At 46.4% G+C, this 26,309-nt stretch overlaps 1 protein-coding gene across 2 annotated transcripts in view; it reads left to right on the plus strand.

Moving 5' to 3' along the window:
• The window catches only part of PAPPA (pappalysin 1), a 365,133-nt gene that overhangs the window by 289,245 nt on the left and 49,579 nt on the right, over nt 1–26,309 (plus strand). For both annotated transcript variants that reach the window (XM_057405883.1, XM_057405882.1), the window contains exons 10-13: nt 142–338; nt 19,164–19,277; nt 19,685–19,820; nt 23,359–23,572. In XM_057405883.1, coding sequence (XP_057261866.1) covers nt 142–338; nt 19,164–19,277; nt 19,685–19,820; nt 23,359–23,572 — 661 coding nt within the window. The remainder of the gene's footprint in view (nt 1–141; nt 339–19,163; nt 19,278–19,684; nt 19,821–23,358; nt 23,573–26,309) is intronic.

The following is a 26,309-nucleotide window of genomic DNA, read 5'->3' on the forward strand; positions in this document are numbered from 1 at the left end:
AAATCACCTTGCTATTGCCTAGGAGTGCTTTCACTTCCCAGTGACCTGGTCCAGCAGATACAGGACACTGATGTTATCAGGTCCTAGTTCTTACATTGCTACCTGTAACCAGCGCTTCGTGATTTCTCTTCCTCCTGGCAGATGAACCCAGCAGGTGCTATTTCCATGATGGTGATGGAGTATGTGAGGAATTTGAGCAAATGACCAGCATCAAAGACTGTGGTGTTTACACTCCCAAAGGCTTCCTGGATCAGTGGGCTTCCAACGTCTCTGTCTCACATCACAGTGACCAGCAGTGTCCAGGATGGGTGGTCATCGGTCAGCCAGCAGCAACCCAGGTAAGAAAGCATGTGTTCTTTCCTGTCTTGGAGAGCAAAGTCCAGCAAGAAGCAACAGTCATGAATGTAGCTCAATGGTCAACATTGGTGTGTGATGTTTCCTCTGCCCATTAACTTGCTGCTTCACCAAGGAAGGCCCCTGACAGCAGTTTCTCTCTTTCCGAGCCTGATAAGTAGTGAAGAGTTGAAATTCAGTTCCAATCATGCATTCAATATGCTGTGTAGGAGCCACCTCGAGCAACTATCACCACCAAAAAGCCTAGACAGGCTCTCTGCAGCTAGCACAGGCTACTGTCTTGTGGCGATGAGATCTGAAGGCTAATGCTGAATAACACAAAGGAGCGTTCTTTCTTTTTAATAGTTTTGTGTTTTCTGTCTCTCAGTTTCATAAAAGCTCCCTATTGTTCTATTCTGAGAAAGGTCCCGTCCATTCCCAAAGCCATTCATTAGTTTTAACCCCCTTCTTACATGTCTCCTTTGTAACATAAATAGCTCCAGTTACCATAACTTTACCTTTTGTCTCCCTGAAAGAATTAGATCCAAATGAGTTCAAAAAGACATTAGACAAATGCCTGGAAAACAGAGCTGTACATGATGCAGATGCAACAGTCCAGATACAACCTGACTCAGGAAAGCCCATGTTGCTTATTGATGTTTTTTAGAGGATGCAAGATATAGTAGAGGATATAGATATAGGAGCTGCTTTGTATGTTCCTCCTTGAGCATCCACTGTTGTCCCTTGCCTGAGATAGAGCACTGAATTACGTGGACTTTTGGGTTGATGCAGTAAAGTTGTTCTGACAGTCTAATTACCGGGGAGGTGTCTTGTGGGCAGTGCAGAGAGGGATGTCACAGATAGGACAAGCAGATTTCTCCATGAATAGTAAACACAAAGTATTTCCAGTTGGCTTGCAAAAGAAAACATCTTTATGCAAGAGACTTGGCCTTGTCCACATTGCACAAGTCTGTAACAAATTAATGACCAGGTCAGTTTTAAACGCACAAAGCTTGGATAGTACCAAGACACAATCCAGAGCCCAGTATTGCCTCTTTGTCATGGTCTCATTTATTATCTCACCCTGTAAAAGGAACTTTTACCTGGACCACTACCAGTGCCTTCATAACTTCTTTCTCATTTGAGCTCCCTATAGGACAGCCCAAAGCCCACTGCCTCCAGTTCAGGTACTGCTTTATGTGCATGTCCCCAAGCACTCGGTGCCCATGCAGCTGCTATGGAATGCTGCCCTGTTTTTTCTCCTAAGGCACTAGTAGAGATGCAGCCACCCCATGCAGTAGGTAACATATGGTCCTGCGGTGGGATAACCACCACCACGTGCACACGCAAAGCCCTGCTGTGTAGCCACAGCTCAGGCTTGTATGTTGTACCCGATGAGATGAAGTTGTCACAGCCTTGTTAAAACAAAAAAAAAGGGGGTTGGAAAAAGTGCTGTTGTATTTATAGGCAGAGCACTGGCATATCACACACTGCCAGAGTGAATGGGAACATGCCTCCTGTTATTGCCTGGCCCCTGGGGAGATAACAGTGTGCTCTTTACTTCCAGCAAAAGAATTTTTGCTTTAGCTCAGCTGGTCCTGTTACCAGTTTGAGTGCATGGGGTTCACTGACCTTTATAATCATATATGTTGAGAAAGTCTTTGTTTTCCCCAGGAACAAGGAGGGCTCGTTGGCTTGTGAAAGCACCTGACTTGTCACTGCAGAGAGGTTAGGTGGGGCAGCAGGTCATCAGTGTTAGCCAGCGGAGATGAAAATTAACCTAAGATCTCCTCTAATCACTGCATGTAATGATCACTGGTGTGTAAACATGTTTGGCTTCATTATCTGTACAAGCATTGAGCCTTCGGGGGTGGGGGGGTGGTGTATTGATGAAAGGAGCACCTTTCCTCACCCAGATATCTTTTGGAGTAGGTTGTGTGCTTGCTGGTCTTGTGCAAACTTTTCGTGTTGTTGCTGGGTAGTTTCCTGATTAATCAGAGTGGTATTTCTGTTGGCTTCTCATCAAGAATGCCATGAAAGATATGTTTGAGTGCAGTGCACAGCAATATACAGAATACATAAGCTGCCTGATTGTTAGCCATCCCATTTCTCATAATTGCCCTGGTGCACTCAAGGTGCTTTAAAGCATTTTAAGCATGTCCTTCATGATTTAAAATGTTTCTCATCCTTAGATAACTCAAGACCCGTTTCTCTGCTTGACTCCCATGGTTTTTGCCTGGGCTGTTTCTGAGGAGTTGGGTTTTTACTGGGGTATTTCTCAGCAATATCTGCCTGCATGCACTTGTTCACTGCTGGAGGATTGTTTATGAGCACAAGCAGGAGAACACTCCCTTATTATTGTAGGGTTGCCTCTGAGCACCCCACACCCCTTTGCTCAGTTCACTTCAGACAGTGCGTGTTTCTGAGTCGGTTGTTCCTTACAAGTAGGGTTGCCCTCACTTGCTCGTTATTTTGAGCTGGATCTGACATGCTGGCTGCTTCCTTGTGAGTACGAGGCTGCTGAATGGCAACATACGAAGGGAGGGGAAGAAAGAAGTTCACAGTATAAGATTTGTTTTGAACAACAAAATGCTTACAAAGAATGACACAGTCTTGGCGAAGAGATACACATTTGAGAAATGGAAAGGTCAAACAGCCCCCCCCCTTGAAACAATTGCTCTTTCTGCAGAAGCAAGACTGAGAGACAACCACTTCTACTTTCCTGGCAGCCACTCTTCAGTGCTGATTAAGAAATATTCTCAGTACTGACAGCATCCTATTTAGAGCCAAAGGGGACCAGTCAGCAACATTGCACCAGCACAGAGATGTGATGTAGGGTGTTTGTACAGTTGGGTTTCTAATCCAGCGTCCTCCTTCATGCAGACACTGCTCAGTACCTGTTGTCAACTGCAGGAGGAATTCAGCAGCAAGGGCTTTGCACACTCTTGGGCTGCTCTTTTCCCTACTGCTCTTGCTGTGAGTCTGTAAACAGCCTCTCCTTGCCATCCACTGTGTGTGAAATATTATCGGTGTTGATGGACTGCTTGTGTGGAGTTTTCTACAGCACTGTTTATTTCTCGGGGCCTTTCTTGTGCTAAAGATTATTGATGCTAGCATTAAGTCATCAGCTGGTGTGTGCTGGCAAAGACTACAGAAAGGCAGTAGCACTAGGCAGATTTATACTGGCTGAAGGACAGATCCAGTAGGCATAAACACAAAGGGTACTTCGTCTGATCTGGTTGGTGAATAGCTGCAGTCTTTCTGTGTTGGAAGTCCCCAGTGACTTATTTCCCTGACTGGTTTGTACCCAGCTCAAGTCAGCCTCCTCTTTACCAGCAGGAGGGGGTAGCACATGGCCTCCTGACACCACGTTAAGCAAACCTGGGCTTGACAAGACATGAGTTTAAAAAGCCAAACTATGGCCTACCCAGACAGTTTCCATTGTAGCATCACTGGTAAAGATGCATCAATAAGGTGTGTGAAGTAGGAATGTGCAGTGTGGATCAGGTCACTGTAAAAGCTTTGCTGTCCTTCAGGGCTCAAGAAACCCTTGAGGGTTTCCCTTGGGGGGAAACAAGGTCTTGCAATGGCCTTCATAGATTCAGCCTCCTTGCCCTCATTGCCAATTTTGTTCTGGCACAGCTTACACTGGGTGAGTGCATTAGCTGTGTTAGTCTCCCTTTCTAGAGTAGGTTGTACTGAGCAGGAAGGATTTGGATCTAAAGTGTCTTTTTTATACAGACATGTCTTTGGAGGAAGCCTATGACAGGTCTGTCTCAAGGGGTGGCTCCATGGTTTGAGTGGTGGCACTCCTGCTTTTGGAGAACTGATTCATCTGCAGTTTCCCTTTGGGCCATTGTAAAGAGAATTATAAGAGGGACTAATGGATGTTTAGGTGGCTTACTGCTGATCTCGCTCCTCCTGTCACAGCAATGTGTGCTCAAGACTTGGAAGCTGGGGGGGGGGGTGTTGGTGATTTAGAGGGCCAGTCTCCCAGTAACTGTCTTTCATTGCATTTCCTCCCAGTTATGCAGAAGTTGTTTAGACCAAGTAACCCTATATGTATATATATAAATTTATTTTCTTTCTCCCTGTGCCATTGTTTGGGCTTGGGTTTCCCATGTATGGAAAAACCACACAGCCCAGCACAGCTAACCAAAAGGAGACTCTTTCCCAAGGCTGCTGGGCACACACAGATCCTGTTCGTTCCCAGACTGATGAACACACCCTGTTCTCATCTGGGTACCCCACAGGGGCTGCTGTGGAGTAACAAGTTGTGGAAGAGGATTCTTATTACATCTTTCCCACAAACAGCGGCCCCCTCCTGCCCCTATTGCAGTTCCCACAATTGCGCTCATCAAGACTCATGCCACGAACCTATCCTTCCACCAGCAGCAGAAAGATGTCTAGAACTGCAGTATGTCTGTAATTGCCCACAAAAGGAGAAGACAGGAGCAGAGAAATGCTCGGAGTACTAGAGGAAACAACATGGTAGAGCAAGGGCTCCAAGAGTGGTAAGAAAATACTGTAAGAAAATGGGAGAGAAAGACGATCTCTGCCACACAGTTTTATTCTGTCTAATAAATATAACACTGAAGATAATTCCCCAAAGATCCAGCAAAGCCAACTAATAGAATAATGTTGAACAGGAATGGGAAGAGAGGAAACCTGCAACTTTTAATGGAGAAGCCATTCCTTTCCTTTGGGGTGATCTTGCTGAGAAGAGGGAGGGTGTCTGCTTGTTGGCTCTGCAAGCGGCCCTTTTTGAACTTCCCAATTCACAGCCAAGTCCTGTTGCTCTTCAACGGTAAGAGGTTTGTTGTGGTTGGAGGGATAGAAGAATCCCTATTTTTAATAAGATGATTTGCTTTGCAAATGTCTTTGTTATTCATAGCTGAGCCAGGCTTCGAACCACTAATCTCTGGAGGATGAGGGCAGAATCCCACTAAGAAAAACCAGTAATGGAGGAACCATGGATGATCAGGGGTTAGTTCTGAAAAAAAGATGAACTGGACACTGGGCACAGGGTGTTGCAAGAGGGATGTAGGTTTGCTGTACGCATCTGAGCTCATTTCCAGAACTGGCTGATCCACCACAAGGCTTCAGCTTAGGTTACAGAGCCCTCAAGTCTAAAGTTGGGGTCCAAAGGGAGCTCCAACACTTCGTCTTTATCTCAGCCTTTCCCCGGATAGTACAGACCAGCCAATTTGGTCTTTTGCCTGAAGGCTGAAGAGTTTCATCACAAGCAAATTCAGGCTGGAATGCTCCTTCCTTGGCTTAAGTGATGAAGTTTTTCAATGTACAGGGATTAATTGGGTGCCTTATCACAGCCACACTGCTTGGTTTCTGTTTCTTTTAATAGAGGTGGAAACGGGAGCACAGAAAGGTAAAGCTACTGTTTGAGGATTAAGCCTCAATATCCTTCAGAGCTGTTGCAGGCACCGGGCATTTTTGAGCCTAGACCTCCCCAAGAGCAGGAAGTTCAGGAAGGCTTGAAAGTTGAATGTTCATATCTTGGATGAAAAGAAAGCTATTCAGGGCCTACTGAGAGTCAGTGTCTGGAAGCAGAGACCTGGAAGGGGTTTGGGGTCATTAAATCTACATTTTAGATCTGTCAGCCACCTCACATCATCCTGTTTGTGAATTAATCAGTCTTTAGCCAAACACAGTTTGGCTGTTCATTCCCAGTATAAGAGGACTGGAAAACTGTCCCACCAGCAGCTTGCTTTAGTAGCTGGAAACCTTTTTTCCCCACCTGTCTAGCTGGGAAAGATGGACTCTGCAGCCCTTCTGCCAAAAGAACTCCACTTGTCCTCACTTGCGTGATTGTGTTTTTGCTTTGTCTCATTGGAGAGGGTAGCCCATGTGAAGGGTCCACACCAAGCTGAGGGATGCTCCAAAGATGGGTGCTAACATCAGTGCCATGGCTCCTGCTCAGGAATAATCTCAGTGTTCTGGGGAGGTCTCTGAAGCACAGTAAAATGGGATTTCTAGGTAGACTGGTTTGAAAAAGACTCAGCTGCACGGAGATGGCTGGAAAAGAGCATTACCCTTACATTCAATCCAGAGCTGGCTGGAGAAAAGGAGATGCTGCCCATCACCTGGCTGCTTGCTCCCTGCTAGGACAGAGATTCCCTCCCACTCACCCCTCCATTCCCACGTCTTCCAGTGTTCCTTTGCTCCTGGCAATAGTAAACCAGTAGACCCCATGGCTGATGTCGTAGCCTCTGGCTGATGTGTGTAAGGGGAGGACAGAGGACACAATGAGATGTCAGAGGAGATTCCAAGCAATTTTGCCAAAAACTCCAGGGATATTTTCTTCTTTCCACTCCCCTCCCCCCTTAGTTTTTAGAATAATTTTTCAAGAGCACATATGCAAGTCATCTAAGGGAAACAGAACAGTGAGTACCAGGGGCTGGTACACTGTGTTCCCTTTGTGTACTGTAGAGAAAATAGATAAAAGAAACAAAGGATGATGCAGAGAGCAAAGCAGCCATCGGTACTCTCAGAGAGGTTCAGTCTGACCTTTGCAGAAATGAAGGTCAAACCAAAAATCCTCAGGTGCCGGAAATTGGTCCCATCTTCTTGGGACCAGGAGATATTTACCACTAACGAAATGAGAGCAGAACTCCATGCCATTTGTTGTTGCTGGAAGTGAGAAGAAAGGCAAGAAAGGAGTATTGTCTGGGATAATAATAAGGATTATGTGCTTCTTTAAGGAAGTAACGTAGCATTTTATGATCATATCTGCCGTACACCCAGCCACCCACCATGATTACACATGGTAATAGAAAACAGCTTGGACACACACACCCCCCCCCCCAGCATCAGGGAGCTGAAAGCAGGACCCCACGACAGCGGCGGTGCTTGTTAGCATGAAAGGAGACCCCCCTCCTTGGCCCTTGCCCCTCAACCTGCCATTCTCTCTGTCTGCTGCTGCTGCTCACGAGCCTTTAGATGCAGAGCATGTCCAGTGCGAGCGTGGGATAGCTCTCCTGCATCCCATCCGGGTTGTTTGTCTTGGGTCCCTCTCCATTCAGAGCAGACTGATTCTTGCATAAATGCATCGACACGTCTGCTTTGTTCATGCATGAAGGGTTCTCGGCATTTCTCATCCCACCCCCAGCCCTGACTATCTTCTCCCTACCCCCCTGGCATGTAGCTTCACCAGCTTTTGCATGATTTCCCCTGTGCTACAGTAAAGAAACCTGCCTGAAGCATTGCCCTTCAGTCAAGCGCTGTTCGAAATATCCAGTCGATTATTTTGGATAGAATTAAAACAAGTGATCGGAAGGAGGGGATGGAAAAGGGTGCAAGAGCAAAGCCATAATAGCCTTTACTATGTAATTTGGTTTCATGTTCTGCACAAGAAAACATGTAAAATATGTAAACAGAGCTCTCCAGGATTGTAATGTAGCTACAAAGCCACAGATACAGGGGCAGGCAGGGTGCTGTTCTTCAGCAGAACGGAATGCCATCCCCAAAACCACACAATCATTTCTTTAAGCTGAAAGTAAACTTTCTCATGCCAGGAGCAGAGAATTTATTTTTCCTTTGAAGTGCAGGATTGTCTGCACTGCTCATTCAGAGTCCCAGAGGCATTTGAGCCCACTTTGTCATAAAAGACCTCGTATTTCGAATGCCAGTGAATTCTAGGGGGTTCATCTGGAGATGGCTCTAAAAGGCCTGGTTTGGGGAAGGATGGTGCTTACGCAGCGTTGTCCTGAAGGTCTCTGGAGTCAGTCTCTCTACTCCCACCTGCAAGTAAGTGTATGCTTTAAAAAGAAAAAAGGAAAAGAACAAAATCAGGACCATTTGAATAAACTCTTGGGCAGCTCTGAACCTCTCCTGCATCGTGGGTTGCTCCTGATGGGGTTGTCAAGACATGAACATCCACAAGATTTCTTCCCTGTGAGGGTGCTGAGGCACTGGCACAGGGTGCCCAGAGAAGCTGTGGCTGCCCCATCTCTGGCAGTGTTCAAGGCCAGGTTGGACACAGGGGCTTGGAGCAAGCTGCTCTAGTGGAAGGTGTCCCTGCCCGTGGCAGGGGTTGGAGCTGGATGAGTTCTAAGGTCCCTTCCAACCCAGACCATTCTGTGATGCTGTGCTGCCTTACCTGGATCCATAACTGTTGAGGAACCCCAAATCCGTGCTCAGTTTGGGAAATAGTGCCTGTAAATTTGGAGCATCACTGTTTCCTCTGAGGTCATTTCAGTGGTGAATCTGATAAGAAGCCATGATTCACCTGTCTGGTAAATGGGCCCAGCTCCCTCTGCTATCAGCGGGAGCCTCCACCAGGCCTGGGTTTCCACTGTAGCCTCAGGGTCTGGCTGTGAACTCTAATTCATGCCAGGAAATGGTTATTTGCATGATCAGTGCTATTATCTGTCTGTGCATGTACCTCTTCACCGGGAGAAGCCCTCATTTCTGGAGAACATCAAGATCTCCATAGCCATTTTCGTCATTGGACCAAAATCTTTATGCTCAGCACTTTGGGCAGTGGATTTCATTTTCCTGTTTTGTTAGTAATTAACCCTTGCATCATCGCTCTCAGAGAAGTCTCTTTTCAGAGAGGGGAAGCTGAAGCACAAGGTAAACATGCTGTTCCTGCACCTCTCCTATGGAGCTGGGCTGAGAGGGCTGGGCTTGTTCAGCCTGGAGAGGAAAAGGCTCCTGAAGGGGAGACCTGAGAGCAGCTCCAGTGCCTGAAGGGGCTGCAGGAAAGCTGGAGAGGGGCTTGGGACAAGGGCCTGTAGGGACAGGCCAAGGGGAATGGCTTTAACCTGCCAGAGGGGAGACTGAGATGAGCTCTTAGGCAGAAGCTCTTCCCTGGGAGGGTGGTTTCTTGTGGGAATATCCAGACTTCAGCAGCTTCGGTTCCTACATCCACTGTGCTCCCAATCTGTCCTCCCAGAGCCTGCTCCTGGGAGGCAATGAGGCTGAAGGAGCCCTGAGCTTCCTCTTACAGATGATGCATGTACTTTAACCCACTCAGTAATTTCTTTTGGGAGCAGCTGGGATTTTCTGTGAACCTCACCTGCTAGCATGGGACATCAAGGATGAAATGCTCCAAGTGGTCTTTAAGCTTCATTTGTTGGAGTTTGAGCTTTATCAAGAGCAATTGGGGCTGTTTGGAGGTCAGAGGGAAGACACCTGCAGCCAAACCTTTTCCTGGGTAGAGATGTACATTTGCTGGAGGAAGCAACTGTCTGCTGCTCTATGGACTATCCCTGGATGGTCCAACTTTTTCAGAGGTATTTGCATGGCAGTGGTTTTGTTATTTTACAGTTTCAGTGGGAAAAGCCCAGCGAAGCAAGGGGGAACCTTCTGATTCACATACCAGCCGCAATGACTGCCTTCAGGTATTAAGAAAAGCAAGCCACAGGGTTTAATCATAGGATCCCAGCCTGGTTTGAGTTGGAAGGAACCTTAAAGCTCCTCCAGCTCCAACCCCTGCCACAGGCAGGGACACCTTCCACTAGAGCAGCTTGCTCCAAGCCCCTGTGTCCAACCTGGCCTTGAACACTGCCAGGGATGGGACAGCCACAGCTTCTCTGGGCACCCTGTAGCAGCGCCTCAGCACCCTCACAGGGAAGAGCTTCTGCCTTAGATCTAGCCTAAATCTCCCTGTTTCAGTTTGAACCCATTCCTCCTTGTCTCCTACCACTACAGTCCCTGCTGAAGAGTCCCTCATCCCACTCCAGTCTTAAGTCACACACCCTGATGTAGGGCTGGCAAGTTGGATGGAAACCCCAAGGCTTTGCTTGCTGAGGTGTCACTGTCAGCAGCTCCCTGGACAGCACATGGTAGCTCTCCTCCATGCTCCCCCCTACTCTCCCTGGGAGCCCTGCCACAGCCTTCCCTCTCACTATTAAATTCAGGGCCTCTTCCCAATGCATCATCTCCCTGGATGTATCCAATTAAGGCTTGTTGACAGCCCAAAGCAGACTTATACCCTTAGGATTAGAGGCATGTGTATGTCTTCATATAGGGAAGGACAACAACCGGGTGTCTGGCTGGCTCGCTTGGAGTGCGCTGTGGGAAGCTGTGCAGCTCGGAGGGGGAAGAGGAGCCGGGGGGGGGGGGAGAGATTTGCACCCCCAATTATCCTTGCATGTGGAACCGCTGTGTGCTGAGGGTTGCGTGTGGTTTACACAGCGTGTTTACATGGTCCATAACCCCAAACAAAGCTGAAAAGCATGACTTTAACTCTGGAAATGAAAGCGCTGGAAACCCCTGGTTTTCTGCACATGAGAAAGTTTTGTTCTTTAAACACACAGATGTTTTTAAATGAAAAATCACTCTTTTGACCTTTCCTGAATGTGATCATGTGCTCAGAGCTGACATTAACCACTGCGTGGCTGTTTGCCTCCGCCACAGGCAAAGCTTCATGAACCAGCTTCGTTGCTCGTGGTAGCACCTGCATTGTCTTCACGTCTCTTGGAAGATGCTCCTGTGCCCTGTGTGTACCTGGGGCAGTCCAGAGGAGGTGGGGTTAGGTATGAGGGTATTCGGGGTCTATTCCTACTGTGCTGGGAATGAAAGCATTGCTGTTCTTTCCTCCTTGATAGCTGACAAAATGAGGCTTAGTTTTTCTTTCTCTATTTGTCTCATCAGAAATGTTGCCCAAGCACTTCTAAGCATCTTTGTCCACCTCAGCCACCTGTGTTGTTCTGATGGAGAACTCCTGGTTGAGCTGAAGTTCTTTAGGGATTTATCATAGAATCATAGAACAGTTAGAGTTGGAAAGAACCTTAAGATCATCTAGTTCCAACCCCCCTGCCATGGGCAGGAACACCTCCCACTACCTTTGTTGTTGTTGCTTTCTCTCACTAGCTGTGTGCCTTCTTCATCCAAGCAGATCTATAGGACCAGCTTTAGGAAGGAAGGAGGGGATGTTACCAAGTGGATTGTAAGAAACCCAATCTGCTTTGCCTCGCAGGAGTGCCAGACCAGCAAAACTCCAATGAGTCATAGAATCATAGAATGGTTTGGGTTGGAAAAGGACCTTAAGATCATGTAGTTCCACCCTCCTGCCGTGGGCAGGGACACCTCAGTTGGATCCACTGATAGAATAACAAAGATACCTTTAAGACCCTGCCTTTGACAGTTTGATTTTGGATGCCAGCTCCCAACTGTAACGTTCCAGTTAAAGAGAAAGAAAAAGGAACAGCAAAGCTTTTGCTGTCATCAGTGTAAAAGTTTATGGGATGGGATTGTTTTCCCTCACCGCAGCACCCCCCGGCCAGCCTTGGCCTGCAGTTCTAGGCAAGCTCTTCTGCAGTGGACCTAACTGGTTCCAGTTAGAGACGGGCAGTTTGGGAACCTGAGTGTGCAGCCAACAATAATGTTCTGGCTACTGTATTTGTTTAACCTCTCTCTCCAGTGGATGGATATACAGTCTGTTAAAGCACTTATCAGTCTATAATGCCTTCACACTTTGTGAGCAGCAGTGTGGAAGTTGTAGACAGGAGCTTCAGCTGCAGATTGAAAATGTCTTTTTAGGTTTAATGAGGCTGGTGTTTGAAAACAGAAGGTATAAGGTCTTGTTTGGGTGCTGTTTCTTTCTGCTGCCTGTCTAGTGGGTTGCATTTGGCTGCTCTTTCTACTGGTGGAAGTTATCTGTGAATTTGAACATATAGCAGAATGTAATTCAGGGCTAATTCTAAGAATTATGCCTCCTAGGTGAGATCCCAGCAGTGCTGGGGGATGTTGTTTAAGAGCAGCATCTTTATATCTGCTGCTGTGTTGAAGAAACAACAAATGTCTGATAGGAAAAAACAGGAGCACATGGCAAATTGCTCAGTTACACTTTCATGTGCTTCATTCATCTGAATGGAGGCTGCATTCTGCATTGCTGTGCCATTCGAGCTGTCTCTTGATTTCACATCCTTTCAGTGTGCGTTATGGAATGCAAAAGAAGCAGGTACAAATTGCATTTCTGAGCATCAATTGCTGCTGTTTACTTGAGAGCTTGTGTAGAAGTTGATTATTAAACCCCAATAGCGCAATTATTTCTCCTTTTTCTCATTCTCATTCTGTAGTTTCTGGCCCTGGCTCAGCTGATGTCTTTGGGGCGATCCTTTGAACCATGCAAAAATCATCTGGTTTAGGGTTTTGTTGTAAAAAATCACAACTCCACGCTGTTTTTTCCACAGGTCCAGCTCGCATCCTAGGTATTTTGATTGCACCTGGCTCGATGTCAAAGCCGGTGTGGGTTTGGGATAGGGCCAGTCAGAAGTGATTTATGGCTTTTTCAGGTATAGCATGTGAAGTTTATGGTTTTATGTGATTTCGATTTGAACTCACCGGTTTTAAATGAAGTTTGCTTTGAATCCGGAGATAACAGAAATTCAAAGGAAAGCTCAAAGAATGCAGGTCTGCATGATTTAAGAATTGAAATATATTGTTCGGGCAGACTCCTTGGAATTGAAATAACTGCATTTTTGCAGAAAGCTAAAGTTAATAACACACATTGAATACACATGCAATCTGGGCCATCATCTAATGGAAATCCCTGTAGCTCCTATTCGCTTTCCTGAAACTAAACCAACTTCTGCGACAAAACAGAATAGCCTTTGCATCTCCCACTCATTTCTGAATCGCAGCCCTGTGTTACGTCCAAAAGTCTACCCAAGGAAATGTCCCTTTGCAAAGGAACGCTCTCATTTTCGTTGTGAAGCAGAGGAATTTATCATCATGCCACATCGCAAACAAACTATCGATGCCATGTCACATTGACTGCAGTGTTTTCATACACATAAAGGTCACTTTCCAATTACTAAGAAATCCAGCCAGACCTTCAGCTGAAAGCTGAGGCTCTGGGCTAAGAAAGCTGGAGTAACATGCTATTGAATAGTAAGTCTGCAAGGCCCAGACACCCTTGGCTGCTCCAGATTCAAAGGGGAAGTGGCTGTGCTGAGGCTGGACATAGCAACTGGCAATGGGCTTTACTTAGAAGACGTAATCTGCTTCCCAATCCCACAGCCAAATGCTGTTCTTCATTACACGGGTAAAACTGACAGATGAGATTTCCTCTTACTTCTGAGCCAACTGAATCTGGGAGTAATATAGCATCAGTGTGTTACCCCAGGAGTTTTATCAGCTTCCAGTTGATAAAGCTTTTCTGCTGCTCACCTGCCTGCATGCCTTTGTCCTGGAGCAGGACATGCTGCGGTTTTTCATCTTTTGCCATCAGACCTTTTAAGTACCCCAGTGAAAACAGGCAAAAGCAGACAAAGAGCATGAAACTTGGTAAAACTGTGTTATCAGACACAGAGGACAAGGAGAGGTTGGGAGTAGGAGCTGCAGTTCATGAGCATCAGAGATAAGGGAAAGCTGCTGCTGAGGAAGAAGCAGCAGATGAGAAGGGAAGAAGGCTGTTGAAAGAAGGAGGACACAGCTTTCTCTCATCATCTGACGCTTATAATCTGTGCTGCTGAATCTCAGACTTGCGTTTGGGGTTTTGTTTTACTTTTTTACAACAAGAAAAAAGTATTTTCAACTCATAGTTACTGCCCATAAAAATTTAATATATGTACCAGTTTGGAAAAAGTAACTTTGAACGCGTTCTTTGCATCTTAGAGGCCAACCTGGAATGACCCAGTGCTGACTTTCATAGTTGGACAGACAACTGTTGACTCAAATCTTCTGATGGGACAAATCCAGAGCACTAATAAAAGAGATTAGTCCTAAAGCATTTCGGATCAGAACCTAGACGAAAACCCAGAGCAAAATTCCTGATACCCCTTGAGTAAGGCTGTGTGTACCATTTCCATCTGAGCTCTGTGGGCTCCTGTGGGTTGAAATGGTCATAGAAATTGGCTGATTTTTGCAGTGTTTGCAGGAGCCCAAATGGTGGCCTTTTTAATGGTTCGGTGCTCATGGATGTGGGCAGTTTCATTCCTCTGTAGCTCCAGCCCAGTTCTAAATGAGAAGAACAGTGCAACAGCTTTCAGAACAGATTGGAGGTCTGTGCTGCAGTCGGCAAACTGGGTGGTGTCCATGTGGCAGTCAAGCTGCCTTATAATATTGGGCAATAAACAAGCAGGAACCTTTCTGATATTTAGCAACTGCACCACAGTTTCTCATCCTTGGGTAAGATTAACCTTAGGTCTGCAAAAACAATAACATATTGAAGAAGAAAAGGTCTGGGTGACTGCCAGCCCCCTTGTCTGGCAATGGAGAAAGTTTTCATCTGTAAGGGATGTGTTAAAATGCTGCTTGTGTCATGGTTGGGATTCTCTGGCATGTGTTGAGTTAAATATAAATAACATTCTGCAGAGCAGTCAGCTGAAAACTGGAGATTAATTAGGTTTCAGTATTAGGGCTGAAATCTGTTCTTTAGCTGGATCTTCAGACAATAGACTGTGTTGCTTGTGCCTCCACGGGTTTCCGATCAGTCCGTGAGCTTTTCCATGCACTTGTACAACTGCACTCAGGATGTTGGGTGCTCCACAAATAGATGGTTTTGTGGGATTTACCGATAGGTCCTGCTCCTGCTTGTTCTGTGGTTGCTGTTTTGCAAACAGGTCAGGGTATAGCCAAGTTCATCCCAGAAACCTGCAGCATTGCCTGTCTCGGTGCAGAAGGGGCAGCAGTTTGGGGCATGTTAACCACCTCCACCCTTTGTCCCCAGGAGGTTGCTCTCCACTGCCTGATGCACAAGTGCTGGCTGTGGCCCTTCACAGCCATACATAGCTTGAAGATGTGGTCTGCAGGAAGCCCCACCATGGGACAACAGATGGGGTTTTGCGAGCAGACAGATCTGCACAATGGAGAGGTGCTCTGTTTAGAGCCGCCTGTGGGCATGCAGACAGGCATGTCCACTTCAACCGCGGCGTCAGCCGTATGCCAGAGCTTAGGGCAGCATCCCTGCTCAAGCAGCAGCTTTGCCCGTATGCAAGTAGAATTATTTGGATGTTACAGTGTGAGAAACAAGAACCATCAGTGTGTGCAAAGCCTGTGGTGTCTGGCTGTGCTTGCTCAATGGGAAGGACAGGGTGGGAAGGCGTCTCTATATCTAGCCCACTCCTATGGGGAGATATGTCCTTTACACGTCTATGTGCTTGTTTGTCCCTTCTCTTTGTAACATCTGAGCACCTTTTTGTGGCTTATGGCTTTTACCCTGAAGATACATGTGTGATATATGGGAATATCATCCTTGTCTTACAGACAGGGGCTCGCAGGCTTGGAGAAGCCAAGTGCTGCCCAAAAGGTTGTAACGGGGCTGTGCACTGGGCACAGTCAGGTTGAGACCTCCTTCAATGCCCAGTCCACAGGATCAGTGATCCTCAACCTATAGTTCATCTGCAACAGGAGCCCATCAACACACCACTGCCCGAAGTCATGGGATGGCTGGGAATCATTCACAAGGGTGCCTTCCAAAATTTGCTCTTCAGCAAATTTTCCCATATTCCTTTGAAGGAAAACCTTATGAGGAAATTGAGTTGATTGCAATAGTAAATGCGTTTGAGATGTGGCAATGAACTAAGTGCTCCCGATATATCACTTTTCCCTTTCTGCTGACACGTTCCTGGGTCCCCTGGAGTAAGAGAAGGAAAACAGGAGAGGCGGTTTGAAGAACATGTTGTCCCTGTGATTGACAAGGGGTTGTATAAATCAGTCAAAGGGAATCCTCCAGGCATTCCCTCCTGTGGGAAGATCCCACAGTGCTCCTTGGCCTTGTTCATTCTGTCTCTCGATGTTTGTGTACAAAATGTGTGGGTGGGAGACGAGCTGGATTAGAACCTCCGAGAGGAGCAGACATCAGCTCCTTTAATTGAAAGCAGCTTCCTAGGGAGGGGTATGACATGGGCTTCCAGTAAGTAGACACAAATAGTCCCTGCATACTTTGGAGCAGATACTAAAGCTCCTGTGGATCCCCAGTTGGTGTGCGGGTCTGAGAACCTGGATAAGCCCCAGCGAGTGAAGTTTTGAGTCCTGTGTGATGCCGTCATCCTTCAAAGCAAATACTTTAGTGTTTGGTAAGACCCTGAAGTGAAAAGTACATCTATTCCTTCTTCCCTTCACAGCTGTCAGGTGCTTTAGCTGCTGTTCTGCATCACTGTAGCAAACTGGAGGATGTTAGAAAATGATTTATTTCTCATAAGCATGAATTTCTAAGAACTTGGAGCCCTGAGGAGAGATGATGTTCTGTTTTCCAAGGCATGGGAACTTCCAGTACCATCTTAAAAGTGGTGGTACTGAAGTAATAAGCACCTTCACCTTGCTGCCATCTCCTAGGGGCACCTTAAAAGCAGAAGTGTGAAAGACTCTCCCGGCAAATGAGACCTTGCTGCTGTGGTGTGACACTCAATAACTGGGTAGAATTGAGAACGGGATGTGTTTACCACGTGTGTTAGAGCCTGTTGAGATGGTGGAGTCTGTAGGTAGTAGAGTTATCCAAGCAGATTGTTATTACAAAATCTTAAAGAGCTTTTTGGCCATTAGCTGGGTTTAGTAGAGAGCAGGTAGTATAGAAGAGGCTCTTGTAGGTCCTCTTCATGTCATGTCTATTAGACTTTTCCCACACTTCTCAATCAATACTCTTCTCCTAAAAGAACTTTTTACCCCAGTACCATTTCGCAACACTTGTCTGAGTAGTGATGGAGCAGCTTCAGCAGGAGGATGCTTATCGAACCTGCCCAAAACGGAGGAGCCTATGGATGCTGCACACCTCAGCTGCACGTGTCTCAAACATAGGGTCTTTATGAGATGTTAGGGTTTTTGCTAATACTCTCAGGCAGAAGCAGAAAGTGCTCGGGTTCACACATGCACACAAATCAAACAAGGCATTTAAAAGTTATCAGAGATTTCCAGCCCCCCTCAGCAGGGGTTTATTTTGGGTTTGAGTCAAACTTTTGGTGAAGGTCTGGGTGATTTCTTAATATAGGTTTTCACTCATCCATTAAGTGGCACTTAAAATACACCAAACGCCAGTACTTTTGTTTCTTTCAGCCACCTTTTTGGACCGAGAGAGCCGGAGGAGATGTAAGAGTAAGAGCAAAATCATATAAAAGTAATGAGACCTTTGTTCATGTCAAAGAGCTCTCTGACCATATAAATTGCAGATGTGGGTAAGATAAATTCCCTAGCTGGAGAGGTATGAAAATAAAAACCATGCTCCCAACACGAGGCAGGCTGCTGAAAATGCAAGGAGGGAGGATTGCGAAATGGTACATGTCGAATTGCTGGCCTGGATTTCAGATGCCAAAGATAGTTTATGTAAAGCCTTGCTCTGCTGTAAAATGTAACACTATCCACTGGCTAGCCTCAATGAAGCTTGGTCCCAGTTGTTTAAAAAATAAATAAACTCAAAATCTTCTTCCAGCCCATTAAAGCTGATTTATGTTTTGCCCATAGATTCCTCTGTGCTGGATCTTGAGGGACTCAGATTATAGAAGTGATTACCTCACTTCTAACCAATCTGGTTTCTCATTCCCAGGCATCTCAGGCTTTCTTTGCATTGCCTGGACTTCGCCTGCAGAGACCAACAGAGCAGTTCCATGCAGAACAGCTGGGTGGGCACAGGATTTTGAATGCTTAAAAGCATCTCCGTTAATTCTCTTGTTTCATTTCAGGGTTTTCTTTTTGTTTTAATAATGAGGGCAATTGCTTATGAGAACAGCTTTGCTGACAGCACATCACCACCTGATTGCTCAGCTCAGACTCTGGTCCTGGAAAGAAATCTAAGTGTCTCCAGGAGCACATAACTCCAGTTAGCACCTAGCACAAGTGGTCAGTCTTGGCTCTCCTGTGGCCAGCTCAACTGCTGGGGATGCTTTGGCCTCTTGAGTTACATTCTCAGCTCCATTGCCACTAGCCTGTGTGACCACAAGGAGCATCCTCTATTGCCATGACTCTAGTAAGGACAGTCACTGAGTTCACCAAAGCGTTGTGAATCTTAACAAGTACTCTTCAGGTGCTCCAAACAGCTGAAAGCATCCTTCCAATGCAGTTGTAGCCTTTTGCATGGTGAAAGGTTCCTTCCTCATGTTTACTGGAAGGATGAAGGCTGTGGTCATGCATGTTTCTTTTTTGAAGAAGCTTTGCTGGGCAATGTGTTTTCAGGGTAAATCCTACCATTTCTTGCAGCTTGATTTGCACGTCTTCCATACAGATGGCACTGCAAGCCTCTCTGGTGCTTAGATTCTGACATTTCCTTTGAGCTTTTCATCCATGCCAGCATTTGGGATTCATCTACTTGTTTTTTACTGAGGAGAGCAGTTTGCTTATAATGTCGTTGCTGCCTGCCATGGAAGGTGCTCTAGGTATAGGAAGAAGGTGATTCCACTTGCACAAACTAGCTGACAATACAGGAAACTACACTTGCTTAAATTGGGTTGTAGAGACAGGACTTTCCTGGCTACACTTGCTTCCCAGTTCACATGGCCATCTGTGGCTTCCCTGGGGTAAAATGCAGGTTTAAACAGGGCATTGCTTGAGTACTGTGAAAAGCATCTGCAGGCTGTGTGAGCTGTGAGTTGGTACGTTCAGAAGCGATCGTCACTTTGACTCCAGTGGGAAGAGTCGTGGTCCATTTGGGTGAGAGCAGAGCTGTCCTGAGTGCTGTCAAAGACTTTGCACCAAGTTAAGAGGAAACTGGGGGCTTCCATCCAGCTGCTGGGAGTCTTTAGCTCCTTTTTGATGTTTTAATTTTTTATTGAGGTGGAAATCCTGAAAACTTCACCTTTGACTCATCTCACGGTACTTGGAAACATCATTATTGTGGGTTATTTGATTCTAGCAGTGTACCTGGACTTTAAACACTCAGAATCCTTCCTTACCATCACCTACGTCTGTTTTGGTGTTTCCCTTTTCTCCCACAGACATGTCGAACTAAGGTGATTGACCTGAATGATGGTGTCTCTCAGTATGCCTGGTATCCCTGCACGGCCAACTTCCAGTACTCCCACATGGCACAGACCGTTTTCTGGCTGAAGGTAGGAAATGCACATGTCTTTCAGAAGTCTTCTCTTTGCCTCTCTAAACAAAGCTTCCCCAACAGGCAAAATAGCATGGGACAGCCTTCCCAGAGCCAAGCTACTCCTTGCTTTGAAGCACGGTGCAAAACAGCAAAACAAAGTCTTTGAGCACTGTCTGGAGTGTCAGTGGGGAAGTCCCCTCCTGTGACGAGGCTATTGTGACAGCCCTCCAGCTGCAGGGCTCTTTGACTTGAGTTTAGCATCTACTTTGTGTAGGAGAGATTGGAAGTGAAGATTTCTGTGTGATTCAGGATGGGAATTGTGATGGGAATTGTTACATTACAAGTCCTGGGCTGACTCTGGGGGTTTCTTTAAGCCCACCACAGTTCTGCATCTCAGCCTTTGTGGGGCTTTTGTTTTCCCAGGCTTTTTTTTCCCAACCTATGGTAGCTGCAGCAGTCCTGGTTCACTTGGTCACTGATGGGACCTATTACCTGGATCAGAAGCAGGAGACCATCGGTGTGCAGCTGTTTGACACCAAAGAGCAAAGCCATGATCTTGGTAAGACTGTATTTAATTAAACTCCCCCTCTATTGCTTGCTTAACCTGCTGGTACCTCTGTTCACAATCTGACTGATACGTCTACCCAGTTTTTCCAGGATCAGACAAAAGAGTAATTGCTAAATGCTCCAAGCCCCGAGTTGCACTCGAGTTTGTTGAAAATGATGCATCTTTTTATACAGATGTTTCTCCATACCTGTTCATTTTGTGTTCACTAAGCGATTAGTTCCTCTTCTGTCATTAAAATAAGCACTATTTCAATGCTTTACACAAAGTCTCTCCCTGGAGAGCCATTGGCAGTGATGCAGATGAGCTGCTGGTAGCAGGGAGCGAGGGGCCTGCACCAGCTGCTGCAGCAAGCATGCATCGCAAGGTGTAGTTGGTGGATCTCTACTCCTGCTTGCAGGAGGCTTCCACAGGTATTTAATGGCCAAAGTTTTCCATGCAGAGTATTTAAGGTCTGGTGAAGGTCTAACACCAGGGCCTTTATGAGGGCCTTGAGGTGTGCCTGGTAGTGTCTGTGGACCTGACAGTTGTGCTGAAGTGCCTCCACTGTGGGCACAGGTCCCTGAACCTGGGAAAGTTGTGTCTGATGAATTGATTCTGGCTACGTTAAAGTGCCGGGACCAAGGAGCTCACCATAGCTTCCAATTCCATGTGAGGGCAGGACTCACAGATCCCTTTCCAGCTGTTCCCTGCTGTTTTTTCCACTGGGAAGAAAACTGGCCATGTCTCTTTGTCAGGTTTTTAAGGGAAGATAACCCACCTCTCCCAGCTTTCTGTTTTACCATGACTTGGCAATTTTGACATGCTGAAACTCAAATGAACTTCGTGCTAGTGATGAGAAGAAGGGACACACACAGGTGACAGGTACGGATGACTATCCAGGGTGGGGTGTGTAGGAGAGGAAAGAAAGTATGTGTGGTGTTGAATTGACATTCATGGCAAGTTGTGCAGATTGAGTCAGGATAGAGATCCCAGTTTGCCAGAGGCCCTGGATTATTCTCCTCCTCCTCCTCCTTTCACAGAACAGTGGCACATAGCTCTTTCCCTCTGAGAAATAAGTGCTGGAGACACAAGCATGCCAACAAACACTTAATGCAGCGTTTTATAGAGACAGACGGAGAGCTTGGGAGAGAAAGAGGAGCAAAGAGGAAACGGAGGGTTAGGTTTTGAAATCCTCAATGAAGTTGCAACATGAGTTTGGCATGGCTCAGCCTGACGCCTGGAGATCTTCACAGCTGAAATGCTGCCTTCATCATGGAAAAGCCCCTCTGACCTTTCCCAGAGGCTGGCCTGGAGCAGAGGAGAGGTGTAGGTAGGCTACCCAGCACTTCTCACCCAAGCAGAGCTCTCAGTCACTGTTTTGTCTGAGTTCTGGCTGTGGCATGAGGTCCTTTTCCTGGATATTGTGTTTGATGTGTTGGAATTATTACAATGGTGAGCTAGAAACTGCAGCTGAGAAGCAAACCCTGGTGTGCCCTGGGTGCAGGATTGACTGCAAACAGTCAGCCAGCCTTAAGCAGAAGTTAGTGGCAAACCAGAAGTACATCCAAAAGGAACTGGCAATAATTTAAAGCTTCATCAGTCCTCAGAGTGCTGAAGACACCCCTATGAGCAAAATGTGGTCTGTCCACAAGTGCAGTTTCCCACCTTGATCAGAGCAAGTTTGTACCAGAAATGAGAAGCTTCTTCTGAGTCTTCATAGGAAATGGAGAGATTAGGGTGCCAAAGACCTCAGTACTGTTAGTTCAGAGCCATTGCGGACAATGAGGTTCATCTGCTTGGTGCTTGCAAGAGCTGTTGAGCATTGAATGGGTGGATATAGAGCTACAGAAACAGGGGCAAGCATGGAGGCAGCTCTAACTCCACGGCAGCTCTATATCCTGAGTGGTTTTTGCTAATGAAGGTAGGTTAGCTAAATGAACCTGACCTGCATCCCCTGTTCACCTTGTTTGGGTCAGAAAGCAGCAGCAACTGCAGCACAGCTCTGAGGGTCTGTTTTGGTGTGGACACCACCTGAGTGCAAGGAATGAAATTGAAGTGAATAAACAGCTTCATACCATAAGGTCTTTCTTGGCTTCCCATCAGAGAAGGCAGAAACTTGCAAGGAATTTGGGAACCCGGGATTTCGAGTATTAACTGCACCTGTTTGTAAGTGAGAAACGTGCACCGTTCCACAAGGAGCTGATATCAAAAGGCCTGTGGGAGGCAAGCAGACAGGGAGGTTATTTCAGGGTCAGGTAAAGACCAAAACAAAAAGACGTTTGCTTTTTTATTCTGTATTTTCTTTGCTTTTATTACAGGAAGATGTTTTTAAAGTAGAGGGTGGGAGATGGATCCTTAAAGAGAGTGGTCAAAGTCTGTCTTAATTCACAGGAAATCACTTTCTAAGGAGAAGAAGGAAAACGTTTTTATTCCTTCCTTTTCCAGTCAAGAAACCTGAACTGGGAAAAATTATTAATAATAATAATAGAACCCCCTGAGCCAGTTAAACATGCAAATAGAATTGAGTTTATTTTCACATTCACAAGTGTAGCTGGGAAGCCAAAGGGCCCGGGCCAAAGCCGTTGCTGGGAGCCCCAGTGAAGCGAAGGGAGCTGGAGCCAAGTTGATCCTCGGAGTGATGCCATGGAGCTGTGGAGGCAGAGCTGTGCAGGCAGCCGTCAGGCTGTGAATCTCAATTAATGACTCTTGAGGCCAGCTGACAGCTCTCTGTCCTTCGGGGTACCCCTGCAATTCAGCCTGTTTGAATTCAGGCTGTCTCTACTTGAAGGTAGGGTTTTCTTCCCAGCTATCACTAGGTGTCTTGTCTGATGAAGAAAAGGGATCACGAAGACTCCTTGTCACCTCTGGGGTGCTTCTTTGCATCTCAGCCTCTTGAGACACTTCTGTTTTCCTGAGAAACAGTTATTTTTCTTCTCAAATGAGATCACCTGTGAAGTCCTCAATGGGTCCATCACCCTCGTGTCTGTCTCCAGGACCATCTTTGCCTTTGTTAGCAAAGAGCAAGATACCCTAAGTCTGAAAACCATCAAACAAATCAAAACTGGGCTCACTTAGTGTAGAGCTCATGCAAAAGAAGTTTTAACTTGAGTGCTAATGACACACAGAGCTACAAGCAGGCCACTGGTGCCGTGCCTATGGTGCATGATGCCACCCAGCCTGCTGGTACCATTTGATGCATGGTATAAAGCCTCCAACTGTCCTCTCAGGACATGGTTTTACAATAGTGTGACTCCCTCCATGCTGGTTGCTCCTGGTTTAACAGAGCACAATAAAGTGGCATAAAGAAACTGCTCTGAGAGTTTGCTGTGATTGTGGAGAGAATGGCAGCCTTTCTTCAGCTGTCTGCAGGGATATACTTCCCTGCTAAGCTCTCCAGAGCCATTTGGGAAGCCCCTCCAGGCAGCTTACCATAACTTTTCAGCTCTATAGGGCCATTCCTATGGGTGAAATGCTTCTGAAGTGCCCATGGCTCCGGGAAGCGATTGTGTTAAGCCTGACCCTTCCTCTGATCTTGTCTCTCCTCTGGCAGGTGTCCACGTCCTGAGCTGCAGGAACAATCCCCTGATTATCCCCGTCATCCATGACCTCAGTCACCCTTTTTATCACACCCAGGCTGTCCTCATTAGCTTCAGCTCCCAGTTTGTGGCCATCTCCGGGGTGGCCCTGCGTTCCTTCCACAACTTCGACCCCATCACCATCAGCAGCTGCCAGCGAGGACAGACCTACAGCCCAGCAGAGCAGAGGTGAGCCTGTCAGCGAGCTTCCCCCTGCCCCACACTGCCTGTGCCGGGGGTTAGGAGGAGGCAGGAGGGGCACAGGAGCTGAACCTTGCTGACCCTTTTGTGTGCCTGCTAAAAACCCGGCTGTGTTCTCATTGATCAGGATGGATGGGACATTTAACCCGCATGGGATACTGTTAGTGAATTATTTCCTCTTCCTTTCTCCTCCCTCCTTTATCCCAAGCTTGGAATTGGGGCCAGTTAACTCTCCATCCATTCCTCATCACGGCATCATTTTCACCACTCACACACATCGGCTTCAATCTAAACCTCTTTGTGCTGCTGAAGTGCTGCAGGGACCTCCCACGGGAGACGAAGTGATGCTTGTGCCCCGGCAGGGATGGATCGGACGAGGTGCTCGGCCCCATACAGTGGGTGCTCCGCCACCAGCATTCGTGGTGCTTTTATGGCTGGGGAAGGGCCCTCAGAACCTCTCCGGATCCATCCCACATACTGAAAAGCTCTGTGGGACCCCCCAGGATGAAAGGTTTATGGCTACCGTTTTATTCTTGTTGTTATTACAGACACATCAATAGATCACCACCAACCCCTCTCAGTCTCTGCTTTACAGCATCCCACAGAGATTGTGACCTTTCATGGCCTCTGGTGCGGCAGCTTCATGGAGCCTTTCAGCAAGGCTGTGAAAAGAAGAGGGGAGAATTTAGCAAAACCCCTGAAAGAATCTTTTTTGTGGTCCTTTGTCCATTCAAAGTTGTGAGCAGTCGTCATACCATAGCAGCAGCAATAGTAAAACACGTTGCATATCCCAGCAAACCTCTGCTCAGCCCTCCAAAGCGAGCGGTCAGGCTTTTTGATAATGTTCTGGCTTGGGTTTAGGACCTGCTTTTATTCCAGGAAAAGCAGGAGGGGGAGAAAAGAGGGAGAGGGAAGGGAAAATAAAATTAAAAGACCCTAAAAGAAGAGTCTATCTATAGTTAAATCAAGCCAGTCGGTGCGTTCTGACCTAGATTTGAGGAGGCTGATCAGTCTGTGCAATAGGTTGTATAAATTCAGAGGCCCAAAGACAGCAGGATCAGGTTTCAGAGGAGAAGCTCAACTTGTGGAAGTCTGGCCAAATCCCAGTGCAAGAGAGGGAAAGACCCACTGGAAGGAGATGGTGAGAAGCACCCAGGTGCTCCAGAGGGCTGAGGCACAGGACCACATTCCTCCCTCTCAATTGTTCAGTAGGAATTGAACCATTTGTTCACTTATGAAATTAGAAGTGCTCTGTGTTTAGAAAGTTATTTCCTTAATAAGAAGTGCATTCCCCTAAGGCAAAGCTTCAGTGAGCCTCTGCAGCCCAGCACACTAACCTTTAAAATCCTCTTGAAGAAGAATCGTCCCCCCTTTGCCTCTGCTTTTTCTTCCTGATGTTTTTCATTGGGCTTGTTTTGTTTTCGGGATGCACTGAACCCTCTCGGCCCCTTTGCTCTCAAAATCACCCCTCAGAGACTCGCTCCTTCAAAGGAACGTTTTAGGTCTTGCAGGTTATAATGCTGGATTGATCATAAAGTTTTCCAGGTCAGTCCAGGAATTAGAAACTCTCTGAAATAAAGCCCTGATCCAAAGCCAACTGGAACCAGTGGGATTTCTTCCATTGATGACAGTGCTATAGTGGAAAACCTCCAGTTTGCCTTGTGATGGAATCAGTTTGGGTGATCATATATGCTTTGTTCTGTACAAGAAACCCTTACGCGGTTTAGGTATCCAAGGTGTAGGGAAAGGTGTGCCTTAAGCTGTGCAGCCCGGAAATAAGTGACACCTTTGCTGTCACCTCCCATCTTTTCCCTTTGTGATTTTTCCCAGTCCAGGAAGGTCTTAGAAAGAGGGATTTTGTCAAATTTATTCTTAACCAGTTCAGAAGCTGGATGTAGGTTTTCTGCCTCCTTTGCTCATAGTCTCCCCCATCATACTCTTGAGTGCAGTCCCAGGCTTCCCTTCTCCCCTTTCCCCAATGGTTGCTTTTGCCTAATGTTGTTTTTAAGATACTGAATTTTAAAAGGAGCTTTTCTTCCTATATGTAAGCATCAATTTTGCCTCTTTCATTTTCCTTAGGTCAACATGGATGTTTTTCCTACTTTTTGGCTTTTCTCTACTAGAAATATGATTTCTCTCTGTTCAAGGAGAATTATTTTGGTTGGAAAGGATTTGTAGCCACATACAGACACTTCAAGGCAAGGGTGCAGGTTTTCAATGTGGGGGAAAAGAAATGTATTAGCCCTTACGAGTTAACAGAGCTTTATTTTGAGGGTGAATGGATCGCTCCCATGGGTTAGTGACAACCTAATAACTGAAAATAGAACATGTGCTCATTCTTCTTTCTTAACCTAAGTATTACAGTATTTTAGAACAGGAAAAGGAGCCTAAATGCAAAAGGTATTTGATAAGTTGTTGTCCTCAGTCATCGTTAGCCCTTTAGAAAATCCATTCCATCCTTCTGAAGGCATTTATAGAGGGTTTGAATGAAAAAAAAACAACAAAACTCCACTTTCCAGTTGTATTTTCCCAGTTGTTGGGTTCTCTCCTGCAGCTGTCCACAAACAGCAGAAGTTTACCTCACTGCTGGAGATGTGCTGCAAAACCGACACGCTTTGCTTTCACGTCACATCCTTAGATATAATGGCCCCGTTAGTTCTTCTCTTGCACTTTATAGCTCGAATTATTATACCTTTATTATCTCCTATTTAGCCTCATGGAGTGC

This window comes from Pezoporus wallicus, unplaced genomic scaffold (genome assembly GCF_028554395.1).
Source record: "Pezoporus wallicus isolate ANWC-B61680 ecotype Strahan unplaced genomic scaffold, APGP_CSIRO_Pwel_v1 contig_4684, whole genome shotgun sequence".
Classification (NCBI taxonomy): domain Eukaryota; kingdom Metazoa; phylum Chordata; class Aves; order Psittaciformes; family Psittacidae; genus Pezoporus; species Pezoporus wallicus.